Source organism: Trachemys scripta, chromosome 1 (genome assembly GCF_013100865.1).
Source record: "Trachemys scripta elegans isolate TJP31775 chromosome 1, CAS_Tse_1.0, whole genome shotgun sequence".
NCBI lineage: Eukaryota > Metazoa > Chordata > Testudines > Emydidae > Trachemys > Trachemys scripta.
The window spans coordinates 209,555,652-209,580,040 of NC_048298.1; the positions used below are offsets into that span (position 1 = coordinate 209,555,652).

The 24,389-nt window shown below is 38.8% G+C and overlaps 1 protein-coding gene across 19 annotated transcripts in view; it reads left to right on the plus strand.

Moving 5' to 3' along the window:
- MAP7D2 (MAP7 domain containing 2) overlaps positions 1-24,389 on the plus strand; it is a 128,891-nt gene that overhangs the window by 81,908 nt on the left and 22,594 nt on the right. For 3 of the 19 annotated variants that reach the window (XM_034755532.1, XM_034755550.1, XM_034755541.1), the window contains exons 4-9: positions 7,085-7,199; positions 8,086-8,184; positions 10,114-10,224; positions 11,715-11,837; positions 14,130-14,278; positions 15,299-15,426. In XM_034755532.1, coding sequence (XP_034611423.1) covers positions 7,085-7,199; positions 8,086-8,184; positions 10,114-10,224; positions 11,715-11,837; positions 14,130-14,278; positions 15,299-15,426 — 725 coding nt within the window. Of the gene's footprint in view, positions 1-6,677; positions 6,903-7,084; positions 7,200-8,085; positions 8,185-10,113; positions 10,225-11,714; positions 11,838-14,129; positions 14,279-15,298; positions 15,427-24,389 lie in introns of those variants that run through there. The other 16 variants (XM_034755578.1, XM_034755642.1, XM_034755570.1 and 13 more) reach the window with 9 other exon arrangements.

The following is a 24,389-nucleotide window of genomic DNA, read 5'->3' on the forward strand; positions in this document are numbered from 1 at the left end:
AAAAACAGGCAAGTATAAGAACATAAGAATGGCTATACTGGGTCAGACCAATGGTCCATCTAGCCCAGTAACTTGTCTTCTGATGGCGGCCAGTGCCAGATGTTTGAGGGAATGAACAGAAAAGGGCATTTAGCAGTGATCCATCCCCTGTCCAGTCCCAGCACCTGGCAGTCAGAGGCTTAGGGACATCAGAGCGTGGGGTTACATCCCTGACCATCTTGGCTAATAGACATAGTTGGACATATCCTCCATGAACTTATCTAATTCTTTTCTGAGCCCAATTATACTTTCATTCTTCAGACCATGCCCTGGCAGTGAGATCCACAGGTTGACTGTGCATTGTGTGAAGTACTTCCTTATGTTTGTTTTAAACCTGCTGTCTGTTCATTTCAATGGGTGACACCTGGTCCTTGTGTTATGTGAGTTTTTGTGTTATGTTAAGTGTATGCACCATCACAGACCTTTCTGTAACCATCCTCTCGTGATATTCAAAGAGAGAAGTGCTTCCACTTGCATGCCACTTGTAAATGCATATATATATATATATATATATGTATATAAAATCTTCAGAAAATCTACTGGGAAGATCATTGCATATCTGTGGTGGAATAAGCCATGAGAATCTGGGTAGAAAATACTTGTTGTTGTTGAGTCTGTAGAACTTTTTTTTTTTTTTTTTAAAGAAAGGAGAATCGCTCTTCACAATCTGTATTAGGCTTATTCCTTTCATAGAGCTGAGAATCCTTTGCTCAGCTATTTTGTACTAACTCATCTTCAAAAGTACTTGTAGGTAGTGAAAGTCCCACCTATTCTGACTTCTCTTCTTCCTTGTTCCCTGTGCAAAGGCAGATAGGGCGGTTTGTGTATTTTGAAGGGAATTGATAGTAAAAGTGGAGTGGCTCCAGCAAGGCTCTCTCTGAGGTGGTGATTAGCCACATTGCAGAGTGGAGTGACAGTGGGTGTGTTTCCACTTTCTATCATTATTTAGGAGCATTTCCTCAGATAGGAACTGTGTGAATGTGACAAGTAGAAACTGAATTTTTACTTTAACGTAACCCTCTCCTTATTAGCTACTCCTTTTTTCCTAGAGGTTCCAGATGGCACCATTTTTATCTCCATATTTATTTTAATCCAATAGCATTGGATTAAAAACCTCTGACATTTCAAGGAAGAAAGCACTCTCTTGTCCAGAAAAGTTTCAAGTGTGGTTTTTATTAGTGTATAGCCAATGGTTTTGGGAAGTTTGTTCCTCATACTTTACTAAAATGCAGGTCTGTCCCCACTCCTACCCCAAAGCACTTCTGAGACTGGAGTGCTTTAGTAGGTCTTTCAACATATTCTAAATGTATCTCTTTTTAGATGTAATGTCCTCTGCTCCTCCCACTTTTTGTTAATAAAGCAATGTGAACACCTCCCAAAATGTACGACGTTGGATTACATTCTGACTTGGACTGACTGTGTCAAGCATATTGGGTGCTCTTTCTCATATTTTTCTACGCTGCCCATTCATACATCATTTTGGGGTAAAAATGTCAGATTATATTTTTAAAAATAATCCGTGGGGTTGAGATAGCTCAGTGGTTTGAGCATTGGCCTGCTAAATCCAGGGTTGTGAGTTCAATCCTTGAGGGGACCATTTAGGGATTTGGGGATTTAGCTGGGGATTGGTCCTGCTTTGAGCAGGGGGTTGGACTAGATGACCTCCTGAGGTCTCTTCCAACCCTGATATTCTATGATTCTATGAAAAAGACAAAATTAACATTGTGCTTGTTTATTTAAACCACTGTATCGAGGTTTAAATAAACAAGCACTGCAAAATAGATACATACACAAAACCCAGCTCCCAACTTCAAAACATCTTGGTAATAGCTGTTGTAAAATCATTCTGCATCATTGGAAGGACTTCTCTCAGTAAAATATTCATTATGGAGTAAATTTCATATTTTTGAAACTCGCATTTGGGAAGGATATGTGTTTTTAAAAAAAATAGATTGGAAATATTCATGAATGTTTGGGGACTCCAGTTAATTACTTTTTGAACCAAAAAACGTGAATAATAATTTTTTCATAATAAGTGTTGTAATTCATTTGTGTGTAACTTAATCCAATATATAAATACACAAAAAAGTTATTGTCAAACAGTTAAGTTATTACACACGCAACTTACCTGACACAAACTCACAAAAGTAAAGAAATAAAGTTAAGCAACTGATCAGTTCATACCGTCTTCTCCTCCAACTGCAAACATGCCCATTATCATTGCTATAACTATCGTATACCACAGACCATGTACTCCCTGTGCCCTTCTGCACACCTGTTCACCAGATATGTTTTCCCTGTCAGTACGAATGTCTGGAGTAGAAATAGGTTGTGTTAAATGAGGGTAGTTTGGTAAAGGGTTGTGTGCAGAAAGGCAGTTAGAAGGAGTGGTGTAGGCCGGCATAAACATTTTTGTGATTTTTTACAATGCACATTTTTTCCCTTTAAAACAAAACAAAAAAATTCTTTCCCCCATTGCTATGCAAAAGACCCACACAAATAAAAGTTGAAAGTGACTGGGTGGTGGTATTTAGAAATAGTGCAACTAACTATATACACAGTTTTGATTTTTTTAAAATCCTCTTTTTTCATTTTGTTTACTATAGGTGAACAGAATTATTTTTTTCTCTAATCTTACATTCAGCTAGTTGTTTGTAACAGTGGGTACAAAAATTTCAGGCAGGAGCATGACTTTTTTAAGCTGTCCTTTTAACAAATTCCTTTTTGTTTATACCCATGATATTTGTAAAATAACCTCCAGTTTGAATGAGAAAAGAAATTGGATTCTTTTGCCATTTGTGTGTATTATATTTTGTATAGATGAAAGGGAAGTTCTTGATCAATTTACTTGAGTTCTCTGGGCTAATGCTTTTTTAAAAAGAGTTAATTTGGGGTGATCCAAATGGTTCTGTTTTTTAGACTGAAGAAACTTGGGTTGATGGCTACAGGGGTTTTTGGAATGCAGAAATTTTATATTTTCTGTATGAACAGTAGGTGGCTCTATTCAGGTTTTCATAGTTTGCTTATTCTTGATTTAACCTTCATGCGAAGCTCATGGAATACTATAGGATTGTTTTTGATGGCTCAACATGTCAATAGTGCAGCAGTTACGTTCACAATAGCTATTACAGATTCCAGATGGGAAGCCGGCATAGTGTATGAAATGTCTTTCAATGAGTTAGGGTCTATGTAACAAAGGCAGCACATTTTGCGTTGCTGATGGAGAAATGCATTTGTGTCCTACTGGTTAGCTATTCCTGGGCAAATAAATTGGTTGTAACAGTACTAAATCCAAATGTTGTTTTTGCTAATCCTGCATTTTATAGGCTAACAAGCTGAGGTTTTTTGGTTTTTTCTTTAAGTATGTGATATTTTGCTAGTTTAAAATGTTAATGTATATATTTGTTAATTTTGTGAGGGTTTAATATTCAAGTGTTCTGTGATTCTTTGATGAAAGGCACTACATAAATGAAAGTATATATTTCCAAATAAAATATACAGAAAATCCTTCTCTCTTTGTAGTTTCATACTATACAATTTAAGATATCAAATTCTAAATGTGGGTAACATGAGTTTTCAAATAAATATGAAAAAACCCACAGTTTTTCCTTTAAACTATTTCATTTTGTGCTTTATTTTGTTCATAGAACAGTGTTATTAGTTATTTTAAATGCCATCATTGTGTTATCTGACCTACAAAACAGAGGATGACACGATCTTTGCCCCATGGAATATTAAAGTTATAAACAGACAAAACAAATACACGTTGCCTCTTATAACCAGCTGACATTTTAATATATAGTATCACATTTTTTTAAATAAGTGTGTTTATAATACTTATTAGCTATGATAAGGTTGGTAGGTTTTGCGGAAGTGTGTTTAAAGAGGGGTATGAGAGAAAAGAGTGATTGTTTTGCATGACGCTGGTGGAATGACATTTCAGAGGCAAGGAGGATAACTGGAGAAAGTAATGTAAATGAGTGGGAGGAGACTATAAAGAGATGGGTGAGGTAGGAGTCTTGGGAGGAGTAGAGGAACTGAAAGGAAATGAGAGCAATGATTAGGCTGTGGAGTTAATATGACCTTGAAGGGTGAGGACCAGAAGATGAGTGGGAGACAGCAGAGGGATTTGAATGTGGGGATGACGTGGTCAGAGAAGCAGGAAAGAAAGTGTGTTTAGGTCATGGCATGGTAGCCTGGAGGGGAGCAAGTCTGGAATCAGGGAGACAGAGAAAAGCTGCATAGCAAAGGCAGGAGAAGACCACAGTATGGACAAGCATGTTACTCCCAGAGACAGGAAGGAAGGTATGTTTTTTTCTGAGATATTGTAGAGAGAGAGACGTCTGGATTTTGTGGTGGCCTGTGTGTGCCTCTCTATGCATGCACTTGGAGGGAGGGTGGGAAATGAGGAGGGAGAAAAAGAGAAGGGAGCTTGTGTGTCTGTTTAGACACTGATGGTATTGACAGTGACATAAAAAAGGACAAAATGCTGCAGTTTGCTTTTGGCATGTTTTGCATTAGCTAATGGCAGGGTATTTAGGATGTGATGTTCTAAAGAGAGCTGGAGATGAGAGACAGATCAAAGGGGGAGATGTCAGTATGGAGACATAGATGAAGGACTCATCAGTAGATAGACAATAATAGCTGAAAGTTCGAGATCAGATTAGGTCATCCAGGGTAGCGGGAAAAGATGGAACAATGGACAGAGGCCTGAGAGAGACTGAAAGAATCCACGAAAGAGGGAGAGGAGAAACTAAAGGAGCGGTTGGAGAGGGAGAGGAAGAACCAGTAGAGCAGAATCCAGGAGTAGGAAGTGGCCTGCTGCTGAAATCAGTGGATAGATCATGGAGGAGGATGGGGTGGAGGCATTTACACTCGGCCAGAAATAGGACATGCTCTTTATCTTAATACGCAGCACTGAGATGGTTTATAGTAAAACTAAGCATATGTTTATTGATAAAGAATGTAGACTTGAGTGATACTAAGCAAGAGTACCAGAGACAAATGGTTACAAATAAAACAGAAACATGTTTCCTAGTGACTAAAACTTAATTTTAACAAGTTACAATCTTTGCCTAAGCTTTCTCACTGACCTCAAACTACCAGAATCTCTTGCCCTTCAGGCCAGAGGATCCAGCGTTCACAGAATCAGAGGGTGCTGTTCCCTTTGTCCCCTAAGTGATGGAGAGCCAGGATGTTTGCTCCCATTTTATTCCCCAAAGTCCATTGATTTTGCCTCAAGAGCCATGAAGACCTTCTGAGGGTTCAGACTCTGGGGAGTCCCCTAGTATGCTCACCATGCTCTTCCATCACCTGTTAACTTGATTACTTTGTTCACCTTATATGTAAATGTACTTTCATTGTCCTTTGCCTGTAATCAAGCTAGGCAGACAGTTAAATCCACATTCCTTTGTCTAGGGCAGGCTTGTTATTCACTCTACTTAGTATGCTTGATCTAAACATATTTCCAGCACACCTAGCTAACTCTTCACATGCTAAACGTACATAAATCATGCAATAATATTAATATCTAGTGTGTTACCTGTTTACATATGATACCCAAATGGCAACTTGTAAGGTAAATATTATGAGAAGTCCTTGTGAGCGTGCTCAGTAGAAGCCAAGCAGCAAATTGGGGGGTGGGGAGGGGAGGGAGGATATGACCTTGTGTGCCCCTTATGCATTGCCTCTGGAGACCAGTGTTCTCTGCCAAAGTGAAAGAGGATAATGATAAAAGAATGGTGTTAATGTCAGCGGGAAGTTGATAATTTAATAGATTGGAGGTAACACATGGATTTTGAGATTGGGTTGGGGTTTAACAGCGATGAATAAGTAAGATAATGTGGTGATCAGGGACAGAAAATTTAGAGCATAAGAATCCAGTGTCTCGTGAAAAATAGTGACTGAGGTAGTGAGTAGAGGAACTGAGGTTAAAAACCAAATGAATGACTGAATGTTGGGTAAGAAAGTGAGAGGCTGCACAACTGGACTGATCTTCAGCATGGAGGCTGAAGTGGCCAAGGATGATGGAAGGCAGTTTGGAGAAAGAGAGGAAGAAGGACCAGGACCGTGGGAGGCAATAGATGCAAAAAATAAGCAGAGGGCAAAGAACAAGATGATGCCCATTTTGAAGGAAAAAGAGTAAGAAAGTAAAAGACCAGTGCCAACATCTTGACCAATAAAGCACAGAGAGCGCGCACACTGTAGGGGGAAGATGGCAACAGGCATGGATGGAGGAGTCAGGTTTCTGTGAGGGCCAGGAGGTGGAGGTAGTGGAAAGATCATGGATAAACAGTTGAAAGTTTAAAGGTGGGGCAAGATTTCCAAAGGGACCAAAAAAAGAAAAAAACAATACACCAGGCAGAGTGAAGGGGAGGGGGGATGCGGGGGTAAGGGAGGGGGAAGCAAGTTGTTCGAGCAAGAAGTAGTAAATATGTGTTTAAAAAGGTGTATCTAAATGGAATGGTCTATGCAACTCAGATTAGGATAAAGACAATCTTAAATATCTAATCTGTAGAAGGTGTTTTGGGGGAAGCAGGGATTTAAAAAAAAGAAAAGAAAAATGTCATCCTGCAAATGCAACCTGCTTCAGGTTTGAAATGATCATTTATCTGTGCAGCTAGGAGGAGCCACTGGCATTGCAGCAATCTAGCTTTAATACTGAAGGAGAAAAACCTGAGGCCTGCTTAGACAAGAAGGAGTTAATGCTTGTCAAGCATTATTCTTACACAAATTAAGTCCAGAGCACAGCAGCAGACTCACCAGCAGGAACAGATGCTAGGCAGTGATGCAACCTGTGGTGTTTACTTAGGCCTCTGTAGTGACCTCAGTGGATTGCAAACAAAGGATACTCTTCTCTGGAGGTAGGTAGACATACTGGTACCTTCTGTATTCAGTCGTTTTTCTTTTGTTGATAGCATGATTACAGGAACCTGTTATGTGTGGTGACAAATGATGTTTATTTTTTAGTTTTGATCAGAAAGCCCAGGTGAACTGAATTAGATTTTATTTCTCTCTCTCTCCATTTTTGCAACAATTTAACCAGGAACGTTTAGAAGCCATGATGCGTCGTTCACTAGAACGTAGTCAGCAGCTGGAACAGAAACAGAAGCGATGGTCGTGGGGAGGAGCACTGACTGCAGGCTCAGGAGGGAGAGATGGTGAGTGAAACAAGCTGCCTGCATTGCAGATCCTGAAGTGCAAAATGCATGAGATTAAAGATAGAAAGAAGGTACCTGTTTATAGTTACTGTGATGTTGTGAGGGCTGTTGATAATGTAGCATGAATAAATGCTTTGTAATAGCTTATCAGGTTTCCTGTCTATGCTATCTCCTGGGAAGAAAGGTCACTCCTAAGTTTGTGAAAGCAGGGTCATTTTAATAGAGTAATCAGAAATTGTTTTGGGGATCACAGCAAATGCTAAAATGAAATTTTAAAAAACCCCAATACGTTTAGCTTGCTGTATTCACAAAGGAGCCTAGTGCTGCCCAAACCTTTGCGGAAAACAATCTGTTTTTGTCACTGGCACTTCTAAAAGCTCACAGGGATTTCTAGATGATTATGCAGCATTCACAGTTTAAAATGGATTTTTCCACGTACTTTTTTGTTGTTGTTGCTCTTTTTGATTTGGTTTCATAATTATTTCATAATCAACCATGAACTGCTTTTACGTTTCAAAAAGGTATTCATCTCTCTTCTATTTATATCATTTAAATTCACTGGGTTTCCAAATGGACTGGTTTATTAAAAAAGAAAAACAAAAAACCCTCTGCTCAGATGATGAAATATGACTGCTGCTCTCTTCTAAAATATATTTTTCTGTCCATGTTAAAGCAAAAAACATTTAGCTTTATATCACATTAAATTTTCAGGGTTTGTCATTTAAGAAAAATTGGGCAAGAAATATACTTGCAACATAATAAAAGCATCTCTTATGCTTCTAGAAAGCAACCTCTTTAATTTTCTAGTATAGCTTATACATTATTTTTTTTAATCTATTCGGTAATTTCTTTCACCTCTCTTTGCTCTGATTTTTCTGCTGTATAGGTGAATCAGAAAATACCCCACCCCCTCTCCTAGGTTTAGCTGCCAACACCCTTCCTTCAGACCCTGTGACCTCTACTGCTGCTGCTGATTCCTACAATGGTATTTCAGAGAATCACAGTACCATAGTGTCTCGTTTATAACTGTTCTAATCACTTTAAATCATTCACTGATCTTGTCCTTCCTAACCACTGTTTTTCTTATTATTTCAGTCTGGTACTCTACACTGTTACCGTTAAAGATATGGAATAAATGTCTTTTTTCTTTTGATTTTGTCATAGTGAACCAATGCATGCCTAGCATTCCAGCACAATGGAGACATTCCATAATTTTCTCACTAACTGTGGACTTGAATAACTCAATAAATTCACGTCTTTGTCAAATTTGTGGGCACAGATACATGTTTTTGTAGTTTTTGTGTGTGTATATCATTTGAGTAGCTTGTTCAAGAGAGACTTGATGGGGCAGAGGTTCTATTTTAAAACATTTCAATTATACAATAAGAGTAAATATGTTATGGAGATACAGGATGGGTGACATGCTATCTATTCCTTCCAGCCCTACCCTCTACATCCACAATATGTTAAAAATTAGTAAGCATTGTTTTAGTATGCTGAAGTCTTTTGAACATTGTAATAATGATTACAAATTCTGATTCTGCGTTTGTCCTTTGACAACTTTATTGAATTTTATATTATATGTTAGATTAGAATATTAATTTCAGAGGACTGTGAAATAGATCTTGTGTGTCTATACCAGGGATGAATCGTACATTGTGGGGTTTGGTTTTTTTTTGGTGATGTTTGTTTTTTCCTTCAGCTGCAAATATATTTGACATATTTTGGAAATCTAGCACAGCCAACCTACTCAAGAGCTGTTTTTACAAAGATGGGCACAATGGTTATGCCTGCAAAATGCATGAGTAACTGATGTACTGCAAAAAAACATGTATGTAAACCCCAAGACTCTTACTTTTGTGCAGACATGGGTGAATGTTCACACAAAGCAGTATTAATGTACAAATAAGTTATTTGCAGGTTTGCATGCATTTTTTGGAAGCAATCATTGCATCTACCTTTTAAAAATGTGAACATAAGGAATTTTATTGCTTGCTGTAGCAGATAGGGCCAAATCTTGCAGTTGTCACTTTGGCAAGACTTCCACTGATGTAAGTGGAACTCATAGTTGAGCAAGGACTGTAGAATTTATAACATGAATGTGAGTTACCAGCTGAGACTTCTTTGTTGTTGTCAGAAGAAACAAAATTTAAAACATAAACAACCCCCCTGAAGCCATCCAGTATGCTTGTAGGTTCTGACCATTACATAATGAACAACACGTCGTAGTTCACCACTACAATAATTGGGCATAAGTGATTCCATCATTATATTGAAATTATGAGTACGTAGGAATAGTCATCAAGCCAAAATTTACTTTCTCAAACAGTATTATAACAGAAATAAAAACAAATATAAACAGTTGGGCCAAAACCAAGTTATTGTTTTGAAAGTTCTCATGCACAAGATGGTAAAGAGGTAAATGATGCTATCATTCATCCTATAAATGCATAAATTAGTGTTGAATATCTTGAATTTTGCATTAGAATAGTATTTTGGAGGAGCTGATATACATCTCATCTCCTCCAGACTGAAGCTGAGAGATGTCAGGGAAGAGTTCAGATTTGTTATGTTTGTGTGGCCTATGTATTTTCTTCTTGTACAACTATTGCATTTCTTTCCTTGATACAATTTCATTCATTTGGATTTAGTATGAAGTCACTTGCTCCTGGCATTGTATTGCACAGGGTATTGTAAAATTGAAATGTTAAAATCACAAGTAGAAAAATTGTATCCCAAACTGTATCTTATAAAATGCTGGTATCTACAGCAATTGGAATAGGATTATCTGTTCTACATTATTCATTGCCCCCAGATAAATTACAAGGTCCATGAGTAAAAAATGAGAGGTTAATTTGGGGAGCGTTCAACACTGTAGTATGAATATAAATATCTTTAATGCGTCTCTCTGCAGCATGTGACAAACTTTCAGCTTCTACAATGAATCTGCCAAAGCAAATGGAGTCACCAATCAGTAAGCGTCTCTCCTCCTCCACAGCGGCAATAACATATTCCCCTGACAGAGGCAAGTGAATATGCTGCTCATTGTCTCTTATCAGCATAAACTCTCCTATGTTTAAAGCACACTTTCTTGTCCATAGATCTGTTTGTAGCTCTTGAGTTCTTTACAATAACCAATTCTAACATTATTAGGGTGGTGAGTTAAATATATTAGTAAAAGATCTTAAATACATGAAATAGCTTTATAGCCAGCCCAGGATAATGCTACCATGTTAGAGACCCCAGGCTGCGTGTGACTAAATGTGGCACGGCAGATGTAAGTCTGTGCCATAGAGGACAAAGTGCACCTTCATGTAACCATTTTGGGTAGCCAGTTATCTGCATTACTGTGGTTGAATATTGGTGAGGAATGGCAGGGCAGTGGAAATGTTGGATGAATTAAAGGATGCAAATTAGTTGTTGTTTTTTTTTGAGCTGTGATAGTTCACACCGTGATGTATTATGCTTTTGCACCTTAAGTAAATACGAGGTTTATTTAAACAGTAAAACACAGTAAGAATTTCATACTGTTTCTTAGTGCATCACGAGATGAAATACAAACAGGGCTGAGCACAAAATGTAATTGCAGTAATCCTCCAGAAATGCATTGCTTGTGACGCTTTAGCATATTAAGAAACTATAATTAAAAAATGAGCGCAGGTGTGTATTTACTGGGTGTTGTTGACAAAAGTTTGTCATCATTGTGAACCAGCTGGAAGTTGTCACTTGTGTCAAGATTTCTAGAGTCTTTTAATTTGACTTAAAGGCCTGATCCATGAGAGGCTCTGCAGATGATGAGCATTCTGCAAGATTAGGCCCTTTAGAAGGTAACTGTACAGTAAATACTGAACGATTTGTCCCTCTGTGAATTGTTTCTTTTAGAACAAATTACAAATATTTTGACAGAAACAAGAAGCAACAGTAAACATACTTCATTTTAAATTGGTTTTAGAGTTGCTTAATAAATATAAATGTAGAACTCGGAGATTATGGTAATAGGTGACCTTATAAATGCAGGTAATAGGAATTTGTTTATAAACATATGTAGTCATACCTCATATTTATGAGGAGGAAAGGCATAAGGATGTACTGTATAAATAAGGTTTGTACCACAGAGAGACTGTGCATTTTAAATGACTCCCAGTGTACTTAGCACACAAACAAGGAACTGCTCTGTCACTGGGGAAAAAAAGCAAACCCTTTTCATGCTGAGTCATGAAAGCAACCATTTTGCAGAACTGAAGTTTCTTCTGTATAAAAAACAAGTTTAATCTACTGTATTTATTATACAGGTTGGAAGATAATTTAGGTGGCTTAAAATGATGAAGAAACCAGAAACCTCCTTCAGAGGAGCATTAACTTCTTTAACAGCATTTTTAAATCACAGACATACCAGGTTTTCTCTTGTTCATTTCATTTGATCATTTCACTGGTTTTATTTGTTATTTAAAACAAATATTTTTTTTTAATTTTTGCTTTTAAAATTTATTTGTTTTATTTGCTCCCATCCTTCAGCTCACCGCATGCACCTTAGTCCAGTGGAAAACTTTATTGTTTCTCGACTGCTGACTCCCACACAGTCTTCTTTAGCCAGAAGCAGAAGCACATTAATGCTTTCTGAGCAATACAATGATTCAGGTAAAAATGAAAATTGTGCCCTTTGAAAATGTTAAGGTATGTGTTTAGCTGCACTTGAAAAATTGCGTAGAGATATTATCTGTTATTTTTTAATATAATTTTACTTCCTTTTTGGGTAGTAATGTCTCAAAAGCATGGAAATATTTACATGTCTACCCATTTTGTCCTTTTCAGTTCTTTCTTTTATTTATAAGAAAATTTGGTGTCAGGGTCTTGAATTAACTAACTAAAATCAACAGGAAATTCCAGGTATCTCAACTTTTGGATCTTCCCTCCAAGGTGACCCATTTATCAGAGCAAAAGATCGCACATTAATGTAGTGCTCTGTATCCTCAACACCCAAATAATTTCCAAAATACAAATTAGCATTTTAAACATGTAATTTCATCCATAATTGCTTTATTGGGGCTGCAATTATTTATTATGGAATCATTTTTGTCTTTTTAAAGGAACAGATCAGAAAAGGGTTAAGTTCTTGGGTATACTTAAAAATAAACTAGAAGCACAGAGTGGAGGATATCAGTTTTTCTAGTGATAAAAATATATGTTATTATATATATTATTTTTATATAAATTGAGAGTGATGGTAATTAGTGCTTCTTTTCGGTATATTATAAATCTATTATAATCTATAAACCCTGCCAACACAAAACTAAATATAGCAGCAGCCTTATTGACTTTATGCACATGAGTAATCCGATTGACTTCAGTGGGGCTACTCACATGAGTACATATTTGCAGAATCAGGATCAAAAGTAGGAAAAGTTTTGTGCACTTTTTTTTAAAAATAGACTTTCTGCAAAGGAAAATATTCACTTTTCAGGACAAAATTGTGCTAAGGTACAGCATCTATGTCATCTGTTATCCCCATATTACGTGGCTCAAATCTACGCATGTTCTGTATGTTACCTCTTAATAAAAGGATGCTCAAAGGTATATTACAAAGCAAAAAGATATTCTCTTTTTCCCCTCCACTTTTTCTTTATGCTATATAAAGGTAGACTCATTAAAAGATCCTCAGTTTTTTGTTTCTACATGAAAAATATTGTACCTTTGGAAGTTATGATATAGAACACTTTAGCCATGAGAGAATTCCTGATTTACTGTTCACAAAGCAACTGTCTAAAGGAAAGCCAACTCCAGAATGTCAGTGTACTCTGCTCTAAATTAAAGGAGAGCTACTAAGATAAAATAAAAGTATGTTGCTTTTATTTCACACAACCACAGAAAGGTAGGACTGGAAGGGACCTAAGTAGGTCATCTAGTCCAGTTCCTGGCACTGAGGCAAGACTAAATCTTTTATGGGTTCTTCATGATTTATATAGAAGACATCAAACGTAGGGCAAAATTGTTTTTTGTTTTGCTTTTTCTCACATTCTTCCAGTTAATATTGTTTTTTCACATCTGTGAAATGTTCCCAACATATTGCCAAAGCAATATGAGCAAAACATAGAATATCCTCTTTTCACAAACCTTTGTTCAAATTGCAAGTTAAAAAAAAAAAAAGACAACAAATGTGTGTGGGGGGGAAGCGCTGTGATTCTGATCACAATGCACATAACCAGTGAACTTTCAAATTCAAGGTTATGTGTAGTAATAACTTTGCATTTAATATGTGCACAGTAACAATAACTGTGCACTTAGTAATACTAACCGTGCACTTAATATATCTCAGACAAGCTTTTTTTAGGATGCATGGGTACAGCTTTTAAAAGCACCCATTTGATCTCGGTGACTGAGGTCTTGTCTATGCTTGAAACACTACAGCCGCACAGCTACTGCACTGCTGTAGTGCTTCGGTATAGACACTCACTACTGCGATGGGAGGGGTTCTCCCAATGGCGTAGCTAATCCACCTCCCTGAGAGGCAGTAGTTAGGTTGACAGAGACCTAGCACTATCTACACTAACACAACTATGGCTATCCTATTAATCTTTTTTTGTGTGTGTTTAATAAAGAAGAGGGGGGGAAATCACGAAATCTTTACAAAGTTATTCAGAATTTATATGGGTAAAAGAGATACTTTAGTGCTCAGGTATTTTATAGGCTTTTTAAAAATGCACTTAGTTTTATGTTAATGCTTTTAGTGAACGCATTTTTGGTAAATGAGACCATTCTGCACATATGCAAAAGGCACGGATTTAATGTGATTTAAATATCTATTTAAATAAACCTTTAAAAATGTCGTTTGCCGTGTTTAATGTTATAACATAAAGTTGTGCTGTTTTTTCCTCTCCCCTACTTCCTCTGTCTGTTCCCCTTTGCTCTTGCTATTGTACTATAACTCTTTAGTATTCCATATCTGTCCTCGTGTAGCACCAGCTAGTCCTCTTAAATCTCCCTACAAGCCTTCCCCCACCCGAAGTGCAGAAAGGAAGAAGGCAGCATCAGCTTCCACTTCTGATGCCATGAAAGGGGCAACTGCAGCTGAAGTTACACAGGTGGGTTTGGAGCATGTTTTGATTGCGTTCCTGGACAAAGTTATGTTGCTTTAGTTGCTGTGTTTCATTATTGTACAATATGCTTTTTTTTTTTTTTAAGAACAGAAAGCAGAAAAACTTTCACATCCATTTGGTTCTATTCACCTGCCAATCAGCAGGTTTTTAATATCTTCCTGGAAGGCAGTGTAGCCTCTATTAACCAGCATTAGTGGAAATGACACTTCTGTATTCAGGGAATCTACATTTCTGGCAGTGAAACATGTTTTCTGGACGTGCTGCGTGCTGTGAAACCAGTACTTCTGGGAATGGGTTTACAGCTGCATGGCAAATGGGATGTTGCCATCGCTGAGAGTGTTTGACTAGAAATAAAGCCACCCTACTAGTGAATTGGCAAATTTTCCTCATGCTCCGGCAGCTTGCCTAATGTATTGGCAGTATCACTAATTTATACCTGTCAAGTTTCACTTCTTTCTGTATATATAATTTTAAGTGAAATTTATTCAACATTTTTACTATTGACAACTGTACATTTTCTATAGAGGCATGGAAACTTAACTTAGCCTGCATGTACCTAGTCACTGTATAGCATCTGAGAACAAAAGCTCAACTTTTCTGCCAAATCCCCTGATAGTGCCATATCTCTTGTAATAATTGATAGAAAGAATATGTCTGTGTAGTTGTGGAAGTCAGTAGGATTTAGTTGCTTTTGAAAATTCTACCCAATGCTTTCTGGGCTCCAACAGGGGCAGTGCCCTTCTGTACCGTTCCATTAATATTTCTTTATGGCCTGAAAGGTATTTTTGCAGTAGCATATACTGTGTGCGCAAGACATAAAAATGTATATACAGTATTGAAAAAGATCTTGCAGTTCAATTGTATACTGGGATTTAGAAAACTTCCATTTTATGTGACTGTTATGCAAATCTGTTTATATGTCCTTGTATTAATAAACTATCTGTATCAATGAAGCATTGCTTTTAATTACAAGCTAAACAAAAACACCTGAATTTCTTTTTCTAGACTGAAAAGATAAAGAGAGAGAAGCGACCCACAACACCTGTTTCATCATCTGGCCTGGGATCCCCTCTGAGAAGATCTGATTCTCCTGCAAGCATATCTAAAAGATCTGCATCACCTGCACCACCGAAGTATGGATATTTTCTCATTGCTTCAGTACTTTTTGAGAATGTCCCTATTGCCATAGGAAAACCATTAACTGCTCAGGGGCTTCCTTAGAAATTTTGATTAAAATCCAGATTAATTTGAGTTCTAATTTTTTTTATATTATTGTGTTAATGGCTCTCTGATAATATTTCTCTTCATCTTTCTTAGTCCCACTCATGAACTGATTGGTGTTAGCCTTTCATTTGGTAGCTTATATTAAATCTGGTTGAGTTAGCCTGGCTTTAGTTATGTAGCATAGAAGTGTGTGTGTGTGTGTGTGTGTTTGGGGGAGGGAGGAAGGTTAAAGCCATCCTTCTCTATCTAAGAAGAAAGAAATTGGCAAGAGGACAAACACTAAATATTAGTCTAACTCCTTTTATAATACATTTAATGTTGCAGTTTCTATTGCTGACCATCATAGTCCAGTCCACAAACAAATGTATTACCCTCCATCTAAAGAAATTTATCCTTAATGTCCTTATAGCTTCATCCTTTCTTTCTTTAGTTCAGTGTACTATTGGGTTTGAGCTGATTACTGTTTATAACAGTTTTGTGTTACGCATTGCCTCTGTGCCCCTTGGAACATTCATACTTCAGTCTCATCCATCTATGATATGATCTCCTTTTTCTAATTAGCACAAAGGTTATTAACCTTGCCACATGCTGATGCCCCATGAGTCCAGTTTGACACATACCCATCTTCTTTAACAACAATAACAAACGAAAATCCAACCCTCCCTCTCTTTCAAACTTTTTGTGTGTGGCCTCTTGACAGAAGAGAGTTTTGTGCATGTAAGTTTTTCGTGTTAGTCAGACAAAATAGTGTAGGGATTTCATGGAGACTTTTCGAAAAGCAGTCTAGCCTTTGACACTATGGCTATGTCTCTGCTACGAGCTAGGGGTGGAATTACACCTGCTTGTGTACACACATTCGTGCTAACTCTCATGGAACTAACGTGAGTATAAACAGCAGTGTAACCAGGGTAGCACCAGTAGCAGGAGCGGAGGCACAGTTGAACCATGAGGAGTACAAATCCTCCTGAGACTCATACTCAATATGGCTCAGCTCTGCCTCCACTGCCGCGACTGATGCTACCATGTACCATGGCTGTATTGCTGTTTACAGTCATGAATCAGTGCGAGTATGTATACATAAGCAGAGGAATCACACCCCTGCCTTGTATTGTCGACACAGCCTGAATTGAGACACGTCTTCTATCTTCCAGAAGACCCCTCATACTCAGCCACAAAACATTCCTAATTCATATTTCCATCCTGGGTCACAATCAAATGTCATATATTAAATATACAGTAAAGACTTGTCTGTTCCAAATGTTGGAGTTACATGAATTTGTCTCAATCCAAATTCATGTAACATTGAAGAATGAAATGGCAACTCTGCAGAGGCCCAATTTTTTAAGAATCATTTTGGACAGTTCAGGGAAAACTTCTCCTCTGTGTGTGATGGCAGTCAAAAATGTAAAAAAAAATTAGTTGACTGGATATAAAATAAGTCCAAAAATATTATTAAAATAATGGGATTTCTTAAATTATGGTATTCCTTAACAGTTCAATCATCCTATCTCAAAGATATACAAGAAATAGAGGAGGTCAAGGAATGGGAGAGTAGCAACATGGAAACAGTTCTGGATGAGTAGACAATGAAAATGTTTAGTTTAGAGAGATGATAAATAAGAAGGGACATGATAGAGAGATACAAACTAATGAATGGTACAGAGCGGGAGTAGTACCTGATTTACCTTTTCTTATATCATGGAACAAGGGGCCATTCAATGAAATTGAAAGACAACAAAATTATAACTGATAAAGGAAATACTTTATTTTTCAATGCCTTTAACCTATGAAACTAGTTAACATAAAAGATTGAGGCCAAGAACTTAGATTTTTTTAAAAATAGACACTTAAATGAATAATGAGAACATCCACAATTACATTTGGACAAAGATCTAGTGAAATGATTAAAAGAAAGGAGCTTGTTCCACTAAAAGGGCCAAGAATACTCCTGGGGGCATTCTGCGCCAAAAAAATTAAAAATTCTGCCCACAATATTGTAAAATAACACCATATAATCATGTCAGTTTCAATTATTTTGGTAATTAATTTCAAAATACCTGTCAACAAGTGTGTCTGTAACAATACAGAGACACACACAAATTCCCGCAGGAGTAGAGAGTTAAAGAAACCCCTATGACAGGGGTAGGCAACCTATGGCATGCGTGCCAAAGGCGGCAAGCGAGGTGATTTTCAGTGGTCGCGGGTCCTGGCCACCACTCCAGGGGACTCTGCATTTTAATTTAATTTTAAATGAAGCTTCTTAAACATTTTAAAAACCTTATTTACTTTACATACAACAGTTTAGTTACATATTATAGACTTATAGAAAGAGACCTTCTAAAAACGTTAAAATGTATTACTGGCACACAAAACCTTAAATTAGAGTGAATAAATGAAGACTCTGGCACACCACTTCTGAAAGGTTGCCGACCCCTGCCCTATGACAACCCAGTTCCTGTTTCTCTGCACCCTTCCCCCTTCAAACAGAAGATTGTGGCAGATCTGAAGTCAGCAAGATATTACTCTGTTATTCTGGACTGCACACCTGACATCAGCCATATGGAACAAATGACTTTAATGGTGCGTTTTGTAACAACAACAGAACCTAGTGAAAATGTCCCTGCAATGGTGATTGTCAGAGAGCATTTTCTAGAATTTATTGACATTGATGATACTACAGGAGCTGGTATGACAAATGTGCTTCTTAAAAAGCTGGAAGATACGGGAATTGCGATATGACTTGAGTGGTCAGGGCAACAATAATGGTGCCAACATGAGAGGAAAGAGCAGAGGAGTGCAGACATGGATCCGAGAGTTAAACCCTCAAGCTTTTTTTGTCCCATGCAGTTCTCATTCTTTGAACTTGGTGGTCAGTGATGCAGCATCAGCTTCTAATGAGGCTGCTGAATTTTTTAATGTAATGCAAAGCATCTATATATTTTTCTCTCCATCAACATCTGGGAACATCCTCTCTGACACTGAAATCACTGAGTGCAACACGATGGGAAAGTAGAGTGGAGGTAATAAAGCCTATCAAACACCAAATTGGGAAGATAGATGATGCCATAGTTGCCATTATGGAGGATAATGCTATGACAGGAACTGTTCGTGGGAGAACAGTGGCAGAGGGAAATGGAATCACCAGAAACATACATAACTTCACATTTCTGTGTGGCTTAGTGTTATGGCATGACAAACTGTTTGACATAAATGTCGTAAGCAAGAGACTCCAAGGTGTTGACCTTGATATATCTGGAGCAACGGAACAACTGGACAAAGCAAAGTCATACCTGCAGTCTTAGCGGTCAGTTTTGGGATTTCAAAACGTTCTGAAGAGTGCACAGAAGTTGGCAGAGGAACTTCACACTGAAGCTATTTTCCCACCCATTCAAGAATACAAGAGTCACCGACGAAGACAACATTTTGATTACGAGGCACGGGATAATCCCATAAGAGACCCCAAACAATAATTCAAAGTTGATTTTTTTAACCAGGTGCTAGATTGTGTGTGAATACAGTCAGTTGAAGAATGTTTCATGCAGCTCAAGGAACACAGCCGTATATTTGGGACGTTGTATGATATTCCAGAACTCCTCACTATACCTGAAGAAGACCTATACCCACAATGCAGGGCACTAGAGACAGTGTTGACACATGATGATATGCATGATATTGACGCAAGTGATTTAGGTGATGAACTGAAAGTCCTTTCAAGATGCATTTCAGAAGGATAAACTCCAAAGGCTGATTAAGATGACCACCCTCTTTCCAAATGCTTTTGTTGCTCTGGGCATACTTGTGACACTTCCTGTAACAGTTGCCAGTGCAGAACACAGCTTCTCCAAGCTGAAGTTAATAAAAACACATCTATACTCCACAATGACACAGGAGAGGCTGGTCGGCCTTGCAACCATCTCAATAGATCATGAGCAGGCCCAGACTGTTAACCTTCAGGAAGCAGTTCAAATCTTTTCAACCAAGAAGGCACGAAAAGCACCACTTTGATTATTCAAACAGATACAAATGCCAGAGTTGACTATGTAGACAAGAAAAGTTACATTTGCTGTTCGGGCATTTGAAAGTTAAGTGTTACTTAAAATTTTTGAACAAGGCATTTTAAGTTGTTAGTTCTCTTTTATTGGGGTAGGTAGCAGAGCAGTACCATGAGAGGAGTAGAACAGGAAGAAGGCAGAATTGAGACCTTCAAAGTTTTTGGCCCAAGCGAGGGGGCCTGAGGGTGTCATTTGAGCTCCCCGCCTCAGGTGCCAAAATGTTGTGGGACAGCCCTGGCCCAGGAATCCAGCAGGAGAAACAGCTTGATGCTCAGTCCCAGACTTGCACGGAGTTTCCGGCGCACCACTCTCGCCTTCCCTCAGGGCATGCAGGGAACTGCCGCTGCCAGGAACCCTTTAGCTCCCTCTCCCACCCCTGGCAGTATCTTCTATGGGCAAGCTGGGCTCTGCAGCCCGTTTCTGTGGGGGAAAGGAAATTCTGCATGCATGTTAATTTCTTCAAAATTCTGCATTGTGCAGGGGCACAGAATTCCCCCAGGAGTACAAGAAGGATGGAAAGAGTGATAATATGATGATGAGGCAAAATGGGGAATAAAGGAGATACCAAAAGAACACTAATTAGAAGACAAGAGGAAGTATATAAAGTTGTGTGAAATTACAGATGAGACAGGAAATGACACGAAGCACAGAAAAGTTTAGAACAATAATCTTAACTTAATATGGAAGTCTGTTAATGGGCAGGGAAGTTGACAGCGTGGGATAGCTTGGCAAAAACAAGGAATTCTTTTTAATTTCCCAGTTGTCAGATATTGATTATTTTAAGTGTTTATCACCTTCAAGATACTTCCCCAGGTCAATAATACTTAGCACTTTTATAACTCTCTTCATCTTCAAAGATCTTGAAAATATCAGCTAATTTTCATAACATTCCTGTAAGGGTGGGTAGATAAGTATTATTACCCTATTTTATGGATAGACCGAGTGATTGAGGGCCGCCGCATTGGGTTTGCCTTTACTCAAGTGAGATGTTCCACTGCACTCAGTGGGACTACTTGCCTGAGTAGAGCAAGCAGGATTTAGCCCTAATTGACTTGCCCTAAGCCATAAAGGGAGCCAGTGCTAGGGCCAGGAATTGAAAGCAGAAGTTTTGGCCCCAAGTCATCTGTTCAGGACATTAGATTATCTCTCAGATCCGTGTCTGGAAGCATGTGTCCATTTAAAATTATTGTTCCCTTGTTTACATTTGATCTGTCGGTCTGCACAAGTCCCCATTTCTTCTAACTTTCTTTGGGTCCAGCCAATGTCCTCCTGGGAACTGACAGGCCCCTACCTGTTCAAGCATCTGCAAATTTTCATTTTTGTAACATATTGTTTCCCGTAGGACATTTGATGTACAGTGTATTTAAAAAAAAATGGAAAAGTGAACCCAATGGTGGCTCTCGTTGGGTCGTCGTCTTCTTGATCTGATCTGTATTTGTTTACCAATATTCTCTGGCGTCTGTTGCTAGTCCAATTTAGATTTTTGTTGCCAGTCAAGCTTACTAACTATGGCCCAATCCTGCAATTTGATCAATGTGGATGGACCCTTATATCTCTGCAATGTCCCCCTCAAGCCAGAGGGGTTCTATATGGGCTCAGGATCTGTCTTCATGGATCAAAATGAAGGATCATGGCCATAACTGTATGTGGAATGGTATTGAAATCAGTTTTTTAAAGAGTTTTGAAAAGATCCCTACAAGACCCTACTAGAAATAGCTGTGTTCAGTGATTAATTCCCTGTTAACAGTTACATTTTTAGATCCATCAGTTAGCCAGTGTTTAATCCATTCAGTATGCTACGTTGATTTTCAACCCAACATTGTCTTGACTGAGGGAGGGAGAGAAATAAAATAAAGCCACATATTAATTGTTGGATCTACAATATTTAAAGTTTACCTCCTTCACAGATAGTCAGCTAACAGAAGGCACTCATGCTGAGAACACCAGTTTCAGAGCTGTGTTGTCTTAACTGATGAGGCTATTCAGACAAAGTAGTAAAGCCAGGCAAAGCAGTGTTGGTTCGTGCACTATTAGTAAGGCTAAGATTTTGTCATGGATATTGGTAGTAAAAGGCAGGGACAGGTCACAGGCAATAAATACAAAATCACGAAAGCCCGTGACTTGTCCCTGACTCTTACTAAAAACATCCCTGACAAAATGGGGAGGGAGGAGGGTCTAGCACCCTGCCTCCTATGCCCCCCCCGCCCCCCCGCCCCCCCGCAGCTGAGAGCTGCAAGGGATATCATTGCCCAGTGGCTAGAAGGGGCCCCCAGCAGGGCTCAGAGCTGCGGAGAGTTTCCTGCCACCCATGGCGGCAGGGGAGCTGCGCGGGGAGGAGGGGGCGGAGCTGCCAGCAGTGGAGGCTGGGGAGCTGTGGAGGGCCCACCACCCCCGTGTGGACCCCTAATTCTATTTTAGATACTTCGACTTCAGCTACGCTATTCGCGTAGCTGAAGTTGCGTATCTTAGATCGATCCCCTCCCTCCCCCCAGTGTAGACCAGCCCCAAGACTCTGCATCACACGCTCACCTGAATGGAGTGGCTGTCACCCAGCCCTCAGGCTCCAGCTCGGCTCTCTGAATCACAGAGCAGCTGGCTGCAATAAGTGGCAATGTGGGAGGAGTTGTCCCCAGCTTGCTCAGACAGTGGAGGTGAACTACAACTCCCAGAAGGGAATGAGTGAAATGCCATTTTGAAAGAGGTGTGGTTGTACTTTAAATTAGTGGGCAGCAACTGCAGACATGGTGAGGAGAGTAGTTGTTGCCACTGTCTATCCCAGCCTGGTCTGCGGGTGTTAGAGCCACTGCAGCTGCGTAGGGGTGTCCAAGCCTCCCACTGGGAGGGCGGTGCTGCATATGAGTGCCCAGGATTGTAGCCTCCCTGCCCGGAGTGGGGAAGGAAATACAACATGGGCGGCAGGGCAGGAGGTCTCTGGGGAGAAGTGGAGGGCAGTTGGGAAGCAGGTGCTTGGCATACTCCTGAGTCACTGCGCGGTGACCTGTGGAGCTATTATAGATCCCTGCAAACCTGCGGAGATCTGCAGACAATTTTTGCAGATCAGATGCGGGTACAAATTTTTGTATCCACTCAGGGCTCTACACATTTTGGTTCAGCCTTTCAGTAAAGAGAAAAAAGAAGAGAAACTTGCTTCAAATAATGACCCCTGCTGGCATCTTGGAATAGAGGAATGCTAGAAGTGTCAATTTATGGTGCTCTTAAATGCAAAGAGAAAACCATCAAATCAAAGCAATGTTCTTTTTTATATATTTATGACTGGCACCTAATGTGGGATTTGAAAACTTCAGAATACAGATTCTTATTGCTGATATAAATTTTGTTTAACAGCTGTTCCTCTGTCATGGTGCAATATTTTTTACAGTTGTTATAGGTTTTATTTCTGGCTTTTTGCAAATATCAAAACAAGTAAACCACTGTTTTCTTTTCCTCTCATCAGACAACCACAAAATAAAATGTAGAGAGATTTATTCCTCAAGTTACCGTTTTAACTCACGTTTTGGCTCCAGTGTAGTATGCTGTGCAGTTCTTCTGTCATAGTCCTCAAAGTAGATCAAGAGATTTAATTGCTCATTACTAAACTCCTTCCCTACCAACCTCTTTAATATAAACCTGTTGTCATCCCTTAATCAGAATATAATTACTGCTTTGGTAATGCTAAAAGTGATGACTCAGCCTTAGTTATATGACTGTTTCTCCTCCTGCCACAACGACTAAAACAGATTTGCCAGAAATGTGTTCTGAAATGGAAAAGGTGATCCAAGAAACTGAGGTAGAGGGTGAATGCAATCTGGTTGGGAAATAATATCCTCTGTGCAAAGGAAAAGTATAGACTGAGGGATGGCTATCAATTTTTATTTACAAATTTTATTTTATTAAATAAAAAATATAGGGATGGTTTTAGCTTTAATGTTGAACATTAACACACACGCACAAACACATGAAAGCTAAAAGGGTTTCCCTATGTAGCTGATATACTTAATTTATTTATTTTGTGCCATTGGTGTGCATGGTATTTTCAATGTGAATAAAACAAGGTCATTTCCCCAAACAGTTTACATTCTAACTGAAATGAAATTTGGACACACACAGATAGAAGGGGAGTGCAGGGACACAGCAAAGAACAAAAAAGGGAAATTTCTGTCAATAGACTCTGCTTGGAGAGTGGACTGTGAAAGAAGTTGTTTGGATACACAATTCCCCCCCACACACCAGCCCTATCTAGACTAGGGGCATATCTTTTAAAGGGACCTAAGTCCCATTTTGAAAAATGACTTTTCATGAAAATTAGGCACAGAAGTTCCTACATCACTTCTGAAAATAGAACTTGGATACCTAAATTACATAAAAAGAACTAGGAGTACTTGTGGCACCTTAGAGACTAACAAATTTATTTGAGCATAAGCTTTCGTGGGCTAAAACCCACTTCATTGGATGCATGCAGTGGAAGATACAGTAGAAAAATATATATATACAGAAAACATGAAAAAATTGATGTTGCCATACCAACTTTAACAAAGGTAATTAATTAAGATGAGCTATTAGCAGCAGAAGAAAAAAAACCTTTTGTAGTGATAATCAGGATGGCCCATTTCCAACCGTTGATAACATAAGAACATAAGAACGGCCATACTGGGTCCGACCAAAGGTCCATCCAGCCCAGTATCCTGTCTACCGACAGTGGCCAATGCCAGGTGCCCCAGAGGGAGTGAACCTAACAGGTAATGATCAAGTGATCTCTCTCCTGCCATCCATCTCCACCCTCTGACAAACAAACAGAGTCTAGGGATGCCATGCTTTGACCC